The sequence below is a fragment of the Leptodactylus fuscus genome, chromosome 5 (assembly GCF_031893055.1).
Source record: "Leptodactylus fuscus isolate aLepFus1 chromosome 5, aLepFus1.hap2, whole genome shotgun sequence".
Lineage (NCBI taxonomy): Eukaryota > Metazoa > Chordata > Amphibia > Anura > Leptodactylidae > Leptodactylus > Leptodactylus fuscus.
Window position 1 is genome coordinate 212,791,044 of NC_134269.1, and position 14,633 is coordinate 212,805,676.

General features: G+C 42.7%; 1 protein-coding gene across 1 annotated transcript; it reads left to right on the plus strand.

Annotated features, from left to right (window-relative positions):
* The first annotated feature begins 1,240 nt into the window (after positions 1 to 1,240).
* On the plus strand, positions 1,241 to 14,007 carry WDR91 (WD repeat domain 91). The gene is made up of 16 exons (XM_075275257.1): positions 1,241 to 1,406; positions 2,718 to 2,849; positions 4,774 to 4,953; positions 5,187 to 5,393; positions 6,373 to 6,456; positions 6,791 to 6,909; positions 8,278 to 8,461; positions 8,594 to 8,749; positions 9,062 to 9,258; positions 9,444 to 9,594; positions 9,737 to 9,831; positions 9,910 to 10,072; positions 12,362 to 12,470; positions 12,755 to 12,867; positions 12,970 to 13,167; positions 13,323 to 14,007. Exons 2-16 carry the CDS (start codon positions 2,727 to 2,729, stop codon positions 13,485 to 13,487), a joined length of 2,244 nt encoding a protein of 747 aa, XP_075131358.1. The 5' UTR covers positions 1,241 to 1,406; positions 2,718 to 2,726; the 3' UTR covers positions 13,488 to 14,007.
* Positions 14,008 to 14,633: the final 626 nt, after the last annotated feature.

A 14,633-nucleotide genomic window follows, 5' to 3' on the forward strand; every position in this document is an offset into this window, starting at 1 on the left:
TGTAATACTGTATCATATAGTGTTATATATAGTATAATATAGCGTACTATAATATAGTGTATCCTAGTATAATACAGTGTAATTTAATATAGTGCAACCAAGAATAATATAGTGTAATATAATATAGTGTAACATGGTATAATATAGTGTAATAATACATTTTATTTCTATAGCGCCAACATATTCCGCAGCGCTGTACAATTTGTAGGGTTCAGATACAGACAGAAAGATACATTACAAAGAAAGTCATTTCACACAATGGGACTGAGGGCCCTGCTCACAAGAGCTTACAATCTATGAGGTAGAGGGGATGACACAAGAGGCATCCGAGTAATATAATATAATATAATATAGTGTAACATAGAGTCTCCATAGGGGACTCCGCCGCAGATTCTGTCAAAAATCGGTGAAGAGAAAAGTCCTCCAAGGAGGGGTCTGTGGGGTCCGCAGGTAACTGCTGTTGTAACAGATGGGCTCTCCGTCGTTCGCGTCCCCCAGCGGATCTGAATGAGCCCGGCGCAAGTGTTAACCTAGACTATAGTGTAATATAACAGAGTAATATACAGTAGTATTATATACCGTAATATAACGTAGTGTAATATACAGTAGTATAATGTAGTGTAATATATTAGAATTTATTACAGTGTAACCTAGTATAATGTAATATAATATAATATAATATAGAGTCTCCATAGGGAACTCCGCCGCAGATTATGACAAAAATTGGTGAAAAGTCCTCTAAGGAGGGGTCTATGGGTCTGTTTTTCGGGTCCCCTGACAGACCCAAACGATGGAGAGCCCGATGCAAGTGTGGACCCTAACCTATAGTGTAATATACTGTAACATAATATAGTATAATGTAATATAATGTAGTGTAATATAGAATATAGTGTAATATAGTGTAATATAATATAATGTAGTGTAATATATATATATGAAGATAACAGAATGTAGTATAATATAGTGTAATATAAACTAACATAGTATAGTGTATAGTATAATATAACAGTATAGTGTAATATAATATAATAAAGTATAGTAAAGTATCTTGTAATAGAACTGAGTGACACAGGACACAGCATTGCATTGTGTACGGCGCTGCAGACTATGTGGCCGCCATCCGGGTCACACATGACTAGATACAGATGGTACAATGTATCCTAATGTAATACAGCGGCATCCTCTAGCTCCGGTCACGACAGGCGGCGGATTACGGCAGTGCAGACGGGGCGGCCTCGCTCTCATCCCATGATGGCGGATGTGAGAGGCCTCTATGTCTCGGCCGCTCTCTATAGGGGACTCTCACATGTGACCGCCGCTTCCTGCCCCTGTCATGTGACCGCCCGCCAGCAGCAGCCACAGCAGCCTGCACAGTGACAGCAGCAGCAGCACACAGGGGCAAAGAGGTAACAGCGGGGGCAGATCATGTGCAGCGGGGGATAAGGGAAACTCAGTATGGAACTGTGTGTAACCCGTCATATAACATGATATACAATCTATATACAGTATAAGTCTAGTAATGTAACCTATAACGTGTGATATAAGTTACACTGTAATATAGTGTATATATAGTGTATAGGGCATATAGCACTCCATGTTCTATTACAGCTTACTATATACTATATAGGTTATACTTCATGATATATGTACTATCAGTTATCTCATTATATGTTATGTATCACAGGTTTTCTTATCATGTGTGTTCTATTGCTTTATCTAGTCACATATTGCAAAACTTCTATTATATTCCACACTCCATTGTAGTATACATGTAATATTCTAGGCTCTAATATAATGTATAGGTTATATATTACACTACATTATGATATATGTTACAGGTTATACGTTCTATTACTATATTATATCACCAACTACATAGCTATAATGTACAGGTCATATTACACTCCAGTATGATACATGTGTTATATTACAGGTTATAGGTTCTATTACTATATTATATCGCCAGTACAGGTCATATTACACTTTAGTATGATATATGTGTTATATTACAGGTTATAGATTCTATTACTATATTATATCACCATCACATGTTATATTACACTCCAGTATGATATATGTGTTATATTACAGGTTATAGATTCTATTACTATATTATATCACCATCACATGTTATATTACACTCCAGTATGATATATGTGTTATATTACAGGTTATAGATTCTATTACTATATTATATCACCAGTACAGGTTATATTACACTCCAGTATGATATACATGTTATATTACAGGTTATAGGTTCTATTACTATATTATATCACCAGTACAGGTTATATTACACTCCATTATGATATATATGTGTTATATTACAGGTTATACTGTAAGTCCTATTACTATATTATATCACCAGTATATGTCATATTACACTCCAGTATGATATATGTGTTATATTACAGGTTATACGTTCTATTACTATATTATATCACCAGTACAGGTCATATTACACTCCAGCATGATAGATATGTTACAGGTTATATTACCATATATTTTACATCCTAGATCATATTCTCTCATGTTACAGGTTATAATCTCTGGGTTATATTACTGTTTATATTATATCAAACATATATTGTATTATATTCATGGTGGATATTCACATCCACCATTCATTTCAGTGGACAGATCCAACATGGCCGCCGCTCTTCTTCAGGATCTTCTTACTCCTAGACTTTAATGATTTCTTTTCTTCCCATATTAAGACATCGGGGATGACGTCGGCGGTGGAGCGCACCGATGACCTGGTGAGGGAGTACCTGACCTTCAGGGGCTTCACCAACACCTTGAAGCACTTTGAGGCAGACATCAAGGCAGATAAGGAGAAGGGCTTCCGTGTAAGTCACCGCCTGGTGGTTTTCTTGTCTTGCCTATTCATCTGTTTCTCTGCTGCAAAATCAGGCAATCCGATCACGTATTTAAAGATGACCTTTCACTACCTCCAACGTCTACAACGCTTTCATCGCTTAGTAGCCGCCCCTTCACTGATTCTGGCACAGTTGGAATTTTTTCTCTAGTCCCCACCATTCCTGAGCAATCAGTGTAGTTAGTTTATGCTATCTAGACTCTCTAATGGCAAGTGGGTGGTGTCAGGCAGGAGCAGGCAAGGGAGTGTGATGTAGATGTGTGATGAGGAGCATTCAAGGGGGTGTGGCTCAAAGCCTTCACACTGGAGCTCTCAGCCACGCCCCCCTGCCTGCCCCTACCTGACACCACCCACTGGTCATTAGAGAGTCTAGATAACACAAACTAGCAACCCTGATTGCTCTGGAATGGTGAGGGCTAGAGAAAAAATTTCAACTGTGCTGGAATCAGGGGAGGGGTGGCTATTACAGTATGAAAAGAGGTGATGGTGGGCTTTAAATGGGATTGTAAGGTTTAGAAAACCCTATGTGCTAATGGGGAGTTATAAAGGGGGAGGTCCTCTGGTCGGGGTCCTATTTTCTTGACTATAGTAGACACTTTTTGTGACTATCTCTGGAGGATTTGTCCTGTCCTGCATCACTCAAGACAGCCCATTTATTTGAGCAGGCAGCGTGTAATACCTTATTTCCCCTGGGGTGGCGCTGCAGGGAAACTTCACACTTACTGATAGGTTTTAGCCACTGATCACAGCTGATGCTTACCGTGAGCCCGCCTCCCAGTGGCCATATCTGGAGCCGCGCCTGAGGAGAGGCCACATGGATTACATATAGTAACGAGAACCATTGAGGCCACATTTGGGCCTATAATTTTGGGTTTTGGTGGCCCTGCACTACACTTTTTGGCATTCTAATTGGCGCCATAATACCGATCCATACAACATACCGCCATTATATGCGAAGGTGAGAACTAGTGGACCGCTGGGATCTTACACTTTGGTGTAGGGGAGTGGCCTGTACCATTGTGTCCTTGTGCTGATATACAGGAGCCAATCTGAATAAGCAGAGCTGTAATGTAAAGCATGGGGGAGGGAGACAGAACAGCAGTTTTTGCCTCTGCCGGGCGGGCGGTGGATTTCACACCACTTTGGAGGTTCAACCCAGAATACGTTTTTTTTTTTTTTTTTTCAAACTGTTCAAGAAAGGGTTAAATCTATGTATTTCGTTTCAGCCGCGCCTGTTGTAGAGAGATCTGGATGGCGTCCAATGTCAACTTCCTCAAAATTTTCTAATTTCCTCAAAAAGAAAAAAAAACAAGTCCCAGTATTTGCCTCTTCTGTGCAGTTCTATGGCAGTTCTATCTGTTCCTGGGAAAGCTGGGTGCCCACCAAGACCACTGCCATTACCACTTCCACAGGCAGGATCACCCAGCTTTTCTTTCCTTTGTATCGGGGCTCCATTGTTAAGTAGTAAAACATCCCCCGTTCTTGTATCACTCATAACTATGAAGTATGCCTTTCAGGGTTCTGGGAAAGGTGGGTGATGACTAATACCTTAGCCGTTACAAGCACGGTGCCCCAGCTTTCCTAGGGCTGGTCTCATTTGTTAAAAAGTGAAACATCCCCTGCTCCTGTCAAGGTATATAAGTGTGAGGTTTATCATTCAGGGTCCTGGGAAACTGTGTTGCGTGTCATTCAGGGTCCTGGGAAAGCTGGGTGACGATATCTAAGGTAATACAGCTCTCTCATTCATCTTTACCAGACTTCTCAATGGTACATCCGTCACACTCCGCTCGTAGACCTTCCAGGTCTGTCATTCAGGTTCCTGGGAAAGCCGACCGTATAGGTCGTCACCCAACTTTCCTAACATTTGATGTTTTTTATAAAAATTTTTTTTTTAGGTGGATCGGATTGTGGAGCAGTTACTGCAGTTTATCCACAACTATGACCTGAACGGGCTCCTGGATTACTGGGGGTACCTAGAACGGCGACTTTTCAGCAGGCTGGAAGATGTCTACCGCCCCACGGTCAACAAGCTGAAGACCAGTCTGTTCCGCTATTATCTGGTCTGCACTATACAGGTACGTGTGTGTATATACCTTGGACACAGGGCGTATAGTTGCTTTATCCTGTAGTGTTCTAGTGTTGTCATTATACTCCTTGTGACAGTTTGCTGTAGGCTGTAAAGCGAGATTTCTTTATGGCCCAGGCAGTTCACTAGAGGTCACTGTTTGTACTGTAACATCCGCTATAGCCATTGCTTTGGTTGTGACATTGAGTTCCTTATCCCAGTATACATGATGTGATATTACAGAGCAGCCGGACGGACAAAGCACATGACTTCTTCCAGAAGCAAGCGCCGGAGCTGCAGAACCAGGCCGAGTGGAAGGAGTGGTTCGCTCTGCCTTTCCTTCCTGCACCTGATATCAACCCGACCTTCTCCACGTACTTCTCCCGTCAGTGGGCCGACACCTTCACCGTGTCCCTGCACAACTTCCTCAGTGTCCTCTTTCAGTGCATGCATATCCTTTCTGAGAGCAGCAGAATACGGGGCCGAGTTATGAGCGCTGCTCTGGAGTATAATACAGGATAAGTAATGTATGTACACAGTGACTGCACCAGCAGAATAGTGAGCGCAGCTCTGGAGTATAATACAGGATAAGTAATGTAATGTATGTACACAGTGACTGCACCAGCAGAATAGTGAGCGCAGCTCTGGAGTATAATACAGGATAAGTAATGTAATGTATCTACACAGTGACTGCACCAGCAGAATAGTGAGCGCAGCTCTGGAGTATAATACAGGATAAGTAATGTAATGTATGTACACAGTGACTGTACCAGCAGAATAGTGAGCGCAGCTCTGGAGTATAATACAGGATAAGTAATGTAATGTAGGTATACAGTGACTGCACCAGCAGAATAGTGAGTGCAGCTCTGGAGTATAATACAGGATAAGTAATGTAATGTATGTACACAGTGACTGCACCAGCAGAATAGTGAGCGCAGCTCTGGAGTATAATACAGGATAAGTAATGTAATGTATGTACACAGTGACTGTACCAGCAGAATAGTGAGCGCAGCTCTGGAGTATAATACAGGATAAGTAATGTAATGTATGTACACAGTGACTGTACCAGCAGAATAGTGAGCGCAGCTCTGGAGTATAATACAGGATAAGTAATGTAATGTATATACACAGTGACTGCACCAGCAGAATAGTGAGTGCAGCTCTGGAGTATAATACAGGATAAGTAATGTAATGTATGTACACAGTGACTGCACCAGCAGAATAGAGAGCGCAGCTCTGGAGTATAATACAGGATAAGTAATGTAATGTATGTACACAGTGACTGTACCAGCAGAATAGTGAGCGCAGCTCTGGAATATAATACAGGATATAACTCAGCTATTCAGTATTTTAGGAATATTTTAAATGTGTGTGTAAATATATATGTAAATTCTTCAGATCTCGTGGTTTCCTTTAATAATAACCCTCACCTATTCCCACTATCCTCAACTTTGATGCCGAGTGTCAGAGAATTTTCCACATACAGGAAGAGAATGAGGCGCTCAGACAGAAGGTTGGTTCCAGTCGTGTAATATCTACTGTCCTACACCTGAAGTGTTTGGTGATGACGATCGCTAATGTTTTAGAGATTGGATATGGAAAGATTTGAACACACTTGAAGTATAAGGAGAGCAGTGCAGATAAAGAGAATTGGGAAATGTACTTGTGGAGGTCCCTCTTCTGATATCTATTGCCCAATGACAGCTGTCCCCCACTGATCAGATTCAGCAGTACACTTTAGCCTGCAGTTACACATAACAAGGTCTGTTAGAAAAATGTTAAGACTTGTATCTCTTAAAGGGATTGCCACTATGTTACACTTAATAAAGTCTCCATTTGTTTCTCAGCTCTTCGCTCTTCAGGCAGAAGCACACCGATTAAAAAAAGAAGGCGATGATGGCCCCATGGTGCACCATAAACTGCCTCACTATGTGTCCAACATGGATCGCCTGGGAGACTCTGAACTGTGAGTGAAATCTGTCAATTATATAATATGTCATGGATATAACTACTATAATACTGCCCCCTATGTACAAGAATGTAACTACTATAATACTGCTCCAATGTACAAGAATATACCTACTATAATACTGCTCCAATGTACAAGAATACAACTACTATAATACTGCCCCCTATGTACAAGAATGTAACTACTATAATACTGCTCCAATGTACAAGAATATACCTACTATAATACTGCTCCAATGTACAAGAATACAACTACTATAATACTGCTCCTATGTACAAGAATATAACTACTATAATACTGCTCCTATGTACAAGAATATAACTACTATAATACTACTCCTATGTACAAGAATATAACTACTATAATACTGATCCTATGTACAAGAATATAACTACTATAATACTGATCCTATGTTCAAGAATATAACTACTATAATACTACATCCTATGTACAAGAATATAACTACTATAATACTACTCCTATGTACAAGAATATAACTACTATAATACTACTCCTATGTACAAGAATATAACTACTATAATACTGATCCTATGTTCAAGAATATAACTACTATAATACTACATCCTATGTACAAGAATATAACTACTATAATACTGCTCCTATGTACAAGAATATAACTACTATAATACTACTCCTATGTACAGGAATATAACTACTATAATACTGCTCCTATGTACAAGAATATAACTACTATAATACTGCTCCTATGTACAAGAATATACCTACTATAATACTGCTCCAATGTACAAGAATATAACTACTATAATACTACTCCTATGTACAAGAATATAACTACTATAATACTGCTCCTATGTACAAGAATATAACTACTATAATACTGCTCCTATGTACAAGAATATAACTACTATAATACTACTCCTATGTACAGGAATATAACTACTATAATACTGCTCCTATGTACAAGAATATAACTACTATAATACTGCTCCTATGTACAAGAATATAACTACTATAATACTACTCATATGTACAAGAATATAACTACTATAATACTGCTCCTATGTACAAGAATATAACTACTATAATACTGCCCCCTATGTACAAGAATATAACTACTATAATACTGCTCCTATGTACAAGAATATAACTACTATAATACTACTCATATGTACAAGAATATAACTACTATAATACTGCTCCTATATACAAGAATATAACTACTATAATACTACCTCCTATGTACAAGAATATAACTACTATAATACTACTCATATGTACAAGAATATAACTACTATAATACTACTCATATGTACAAGAATATAACTACTATAATACCGCCCCCTATGTGCAGTTGACATGTATGTGTAATGTTGTTGTTCCCAGCACCATGATCTCCAGTCAGAGGACCTCTGGATCGGCGGTCCAGTCTCAGAAGACTTCCGGTTTCCTCTCTTCTCTGCTCCCACAGAGTAAGAAGGTAGTCACCAAACCCCCTCCATCCACCATGTCGTCTCCTACTCAGAGCGCTGTTGGTCTCCCACTGAAAAAAGAATCGGGGAACAGTCAGGTAAAGTCATTTGACCTTCTGTACCTTTGTACCTTTTACATTGTCCACACCTGCCTGACGTGGCTGATAACAGAGAACAATAGTGTGTATGTAACTTTTCCTTGGTGGCTTTTCACTTCCTTTTCTTTCCAGGTCCAGAAAACAAAAGAGATCCTCAGCGCGACTAAGGAGGTGAAAGGCCTGTCTAATGTCCTTGGCGTCCCCGCTGCCTCCGACCCCAGCATGGTGCAGCAGAGGCAGCGGCGACAGCAGGAGAGGAAGGAGCTGTTCTCTAAGACCCAGTCACAGGTGAGGAGGCGGCCATATTGGACTGAGAGCGCTGCCTCATATCAGGTTGGGGGTGGGGGGTGCTAACATGGGGTGGTAGTCAGTGACTAGAGGTTCTCAGACTATCCCGTCCAATGGGCAGCTAGGTGGACATTAGTAAATAGCTAACATTTAAGACCTGTTTTTAGATTTTAACAAGTGGCCAGGACTGAGATTGGGAAGACAATTCCAGTCACTGGGGGCCGCACGAGAGAAAACTCACATGGATGCCAGAAGGATGCAAAATGTGAACTATGACCAACCGAGTCCAACTCTGTTTCCTCTTCTTTCCAGCAAAGCATAGAGAAGAAGCCCGAGACCATAGAAGCAGAGGCCGAGCCTCGGCCGGAATCGCAACACGACCCAGTGGACGCCCTGATGAAGGGGGTTAAGGGGAGCTCATCCGGCGAAGGAGGGAAACCGGAGCAGCCGTTTATAGTACTCAGCCAGGATGAGTATGGGGAGCACCACTCGTCCATCATGCACTGCAGGTAATACACATGACTGCGCACTCCCCGCCTGTTTTTCCTGTTTAAGCCACTAGGGGGCGCCACTTAAAATAATGTTTTCTGCTATATACACAATAAAATTTGGCAGGGCGCACTGTAACAAACTAACAGGGTCGGAGAGAGATTTACCTGTTGTGTATTGACGCCTTTGTTCTCTTGGCCTCCAGGGTGGATTGCTCGGGTCGGCGTGTCGCCAGCTTGGACGTAGATGGCGTCATCAAAGTGTGGTCCATCGACGGTATTATGCAGACCAAGGCCTCTGCCATCTCCAAATCTGCCCTCCTGTCCCTGGAGTGGGCGACTAAGAGGGACCGGCTGGTGAGTGTGGGCAACATCCATGGCTGACAGCTGAGTACGACGCACCACATACCTCCTGTTTCCAGGGTGACACCTAGAGGCTTGGAGGTATGGATCCTGTATAACTGTGTCCCTGTTCTTTCTCCCTGCTGTTGCTCTGTAGCTCTTATTGGGAAGTGAGGTCGGCACCGTCCGCCTGTATGACACCGAAGCCAAGAAGAACTTATGTGAGATCGGGATCTCGGAGGATATGCCGAGGTGAGGGCCGAGTATACAGAGGGCCATAGACTAAGATGTGTGTAATGTAAGTGATACTGAAGACGTCTCTGCTTCTAGGATTCTGTCTCTGGCTTGTAACCCCAGTGGGACATCCTTTGTCTGCTCAGCCGCGGCCCCATCATCAGTCGTAGATCCAGCTTCCCCTGGAGGAGGGGAGAATGGAGGCAACCAAGTGCCAGGACGACTACTACTGTGGGACACCAAAACCATGAAACAACAGGTAAGGACGGTTATATTACTAATCTTGTGTTATACTCCAGAGCTGCGCTCATTATTCTGCCGGTACAGTCACTGTGTACATACATTACATTACTTATCCTGTATTATACTCCAGAGCTGCGCTCACTATTCTGCTGGTACAGTCACTGCGTACATACATTACATTACTTATCCTGCATTATACTGCAGAGCTGCACTCACTATTCTGCTGGTGCAGTCACTGTGTACATACATTACATTACTTATTCTGTATTATACTCCAGAGCTGCGCTCACTATTCTGCTGCTTGCAGTCACTGTGTACATACATTACATTACTTATCCTGTATTATACCCCAGAGCTGCGCTCACTATTCTGCTGGTACAGTCCTGTGTACATACATTACATTACTTATCCTGTATTATACTCCAGAGCTGCGCTCACTATTCTGCTGGTGCAGTCACTGTGTACATACATTACATTACTTATCCTGTATTATACTCCAGAGCTGCACTCACTATTCTGCTGGTGCAGTCACTGTGTACATACATTACATTACTTATCCTGTATTATACTCCAGAGCTGCGCTCACTATTCTGCTGGTGCAGTCACTGTGTACATACATTACATTACTTATCCTGTATTATACTCCAGAGCTGCGCTCACTATTCTGCTGGTGCAGTCACTGTGTACATACATTTCATTACTTATCCTGTATTATACTCCAGAGCTGCGCTCACTATTCTGCTGGTGCAGTCATTGTGTACATACATTACATTACTTATCCTGTATTATACTCCAGAGCTGCGCTCACTATTCTGCTGGTGCAGTCACTGTGTACATACATTTCATTACTTATCCTGTATTATACTCCAGAGCTGCGCTCACTATTCTGCTGGTGCAGTCATTGTGTACATACATTACATTACTTATCCTGTATTATACCCCAGAGCTGCGCTCACTATTCTGCTGGTGCAGTCACTGTGTACATACATTACTTATCCTGTATTATACTCCAGAGCTGCGCTCACTATTCTGCTGGTGCAGTCACTGTGTACATACATTACATTACTTATCCTGTATTATACTCCAGAGCTGCGCTCACTATTCTGCTGGTGCAGTCACTGTGTACATACATTACATTACTTATCCTGTATTATACTCCAGAGCTGCGCTCACTATTCTGCTGGTGCAGTCACTGTGTACATACATTACATTACTTATCCTGTATTATACTCCAGAGCTGCGCTCACTATTCTGCTGGTGCAGTCACTGTGTACATACATTTCATTACTTATCCTGTATTATACTCCAGAGCTGCGCTCACTATTCTGCTGGTGCAGTCACTGTGTACATACATTACATTACTTATCCTGTATTATACTCCAGAGCTGCGCTCACTATTCTGCTGGTGCAGTCACTGTGTACATACATTTCATTACTTATCCTGTATTATACTCCAGAGCTGCGCTCACTATTCTGCTGGTGCAGTCATTGTGTACATACATTACATTACTTATCCTGTATTATACCCCAGAGCTGCGCTCACTATTCTGCTGGTGCAGTCACTGTGTACATACATTACTTATCCTGTATTATACTCCAGAGCTGCGCTCACTATTCTGCTGGTGCAGTCACTGTGTACATACATTACATTACTTATCCTGTATTATACTCCAGAGCTGCGCTCACTATTCTGCTGGTGCAGTCACTGTGTACATACATTACATTACTTATCCTGTATTATACTCCAGAGCTGCGCTCACTATTCTGCTGGTACAGTCACTGTGTACATACATTACATTACTTATCCTGTATTATACTCCAGAGCTGCGCTCACTATTCTGCTGGTGCAGTCACTGTGTACATACATTACATTACTTATCCTGTATTATACTCCAGAGCTGCGCTCACTATTCTGCTGGTACAGTCACTGTGTACATACATTACATTACTTATCCTGTATTATACTCCAGAGCTGCGCTCACTATTCTGCTGGTGCAGTCACTGTGTACATACATTATATTACTTATCCTGTATTATACTCCAGAGCTGCGCTCACTATTCTGCTGGTACAGTCACTGTGTACATACATTACATTACTTATCCTGTATTATACTCCAGAGCTGCGCTCACTATTCTGCTGGTACAGTCACTGTGTACATACATTACATTACTTATCCTGTATTATACTCCAGAGCTGCGCTCACTATTCTGCTGGTTATTATCAGTTTCCAGGCCCCTATCTCTTCTCCTACAATACAGGGGCAGTTACTTTACATCTCATTCCTGCATTTCTTTTCCTCCACAGCTGCAGTTCTCTCTGGAGCCGGTTCCTATCGCTGTAAACTGCACATCTTTCAATCACAACGGCAATCTTCTGGTGACCGGAGCTGCAGACGGCGTCATCCGACTTTTTGGTAATTGGCACAATGAAGCACCTCAGGATGTATCTATTTAGCTATTTAACTCCACCCCTTTTCCTAAGCCCCACCTCTTAGCCACACCCCAATCAAAATAGAGGCTTTGAAAGCACTAAATCCCTGTTTTCTCTGCCATATTTCTGCTCGCTTGTGTTATCTATCGCTTTGTATTTGCTTTCTGTGTTGATTTTTTCCTCTTTCGTAGGCAGGCGTACTGTCCCTTTAAGAAGCGTTGCGCTGTGCCCATTGGCCTATATGGTAACCGTCTCTTTCCTCCCTAGATATGCAGCAGCACCAGTGCGCGATGAGCTGGGAGGCGCACAAGGGCGAGGTGTATTCTGTAGATTTCAGCTATGATGAGAATGCCGTTTACAGTATCGGGGAGGATGGGAAGGTGAGTGACAACGTATAGGGCCAAATACTAAATCAGAATAACAGATCCGTCATCAGCAGCTTGCTGATTGTTTCCAATTTTTTTTTTTTTTTTTTTAACCAGTTTATTCAATGGAACATTCACAAGAGCGGTCAGAAGGTGTCCGAATACTCGCTGCCGCCCGACGCCACCGGCCCCTTCATGCTGTCTGGGTACAGCGGGTACAAGCAGGTGCAGTTCCCTCGCGGGCGACTTTTTGCCTTCGACTCGGAGGGCAACTACATGCTGACGTGCTCCAGCAATGGTGGCGTCATTTATAAGGTAACCTTGTTGTGTAGTATTAGCTACTTTACCGATTCCTGGCGCAGTGTGGACTCCATTATTGGAGCAATATCCGACACGTTGATGTAGCAGAGCTGAGTTTGTCATGTAACTTTATTTGACTTTGTCTTTTCTGTGTTTTCCGTCCTTTGCAGTTGAACAGTGACGGTAGCACATTAGAGAACTGTCTGTCCCTGGGCGGGCACCGGGCCCCTGTAGTCACTGTGGACTGGAGCACGGCGGTGGAGTGTGGCACCTGCCTGACCGCCTCCATGGATGGAAAGATCAGACTGACCACCCTGCTGGCCCAGAAATCCTAACCCGCCCTCTAGAGCATAAAGGGGGCTTCTGGCTCCACCGTAATCCCTGTGTAGTGAAAAGTTCTACTCCTTCAAGTCCTGCTCATTGATTTCTTAGGTTTATCTGTCTCTGGGAAAGCTGGGTGACATCCATTATGCAGTTGCATTGCTCCTCCGAACCCTTAAACAGTAAAGCTGCCTAGTCCTGCAGTGATATGGAGATGGACCTACCCCAAGCTGGGTGACAACCCCTGCGGGAGCTGCAATGCCGTCCATATTAGTTGTCACCCAGCTTTCCCAGAAACAGACCCATCCAAAAAATGACTGGGTAGAATCTCCATCTCAAGGGCTTTTTGCCGGGACCAAGCAAAGGAGACAGATGTAGCAGCCGCTCTACAGACACGAACAGAAGATCCTTCAGTGACTCATCTCAGGATTGGTGCAGACGCCATCATGGCCGCCGCCGATACATTCCAGCACTGACCACGAATCGACAGTATTATTATTGTATTACTCCAATAAACCATACGTAGTGTTTCTCTCCCCCCGCTGCGGGGATAAGGATAATCTGGGAGTCTGTGTCTTATTTGGAACTGTTAAATTGTCACAAAAGGCAGGGGCCGCCCCCTGTGTCTGCTCCCCCATCAGGTCCTGCCTGACCATGCTACTAACCCTGTCATATACCATGTACTGTGAGATCTGTGTGCCCAGGATGAAGCGCATAGCTTCATTGCAGTATGGATTTATCTACCTACAGCCCATTAGCAAGATTATTTTCATTGACAGACACTGATGCTGAGGAATCTGATTCCTCCACCTGGATAGTCTGCCACGTGTGCTCCCTTCCTAGTTATACATGCTGAATTTGAAGTCTGTGCCAAGGATACCACTGCCTATATTAGACCATTAGAGTTTCATCTCCCTTGTCATGACAGACACTGATGCTGAGGAATCTGATTCCTCCACCTGGATAGTCTGCCACATGTGCTCCCTTCCTAGTTATACATGCTGAATGTGAGGTCTGTGCCAAGGATACCGCTGTCTATATTAGACCATTAGAGTTTTATCTCCTTTGTCATGACAGACACTGATGCTGAGGAGTCTGATTCCCCCTTCCTTCACCGGGATAGACTGCCACGTATGCTCCCTTTCCTAGTAATACATTCA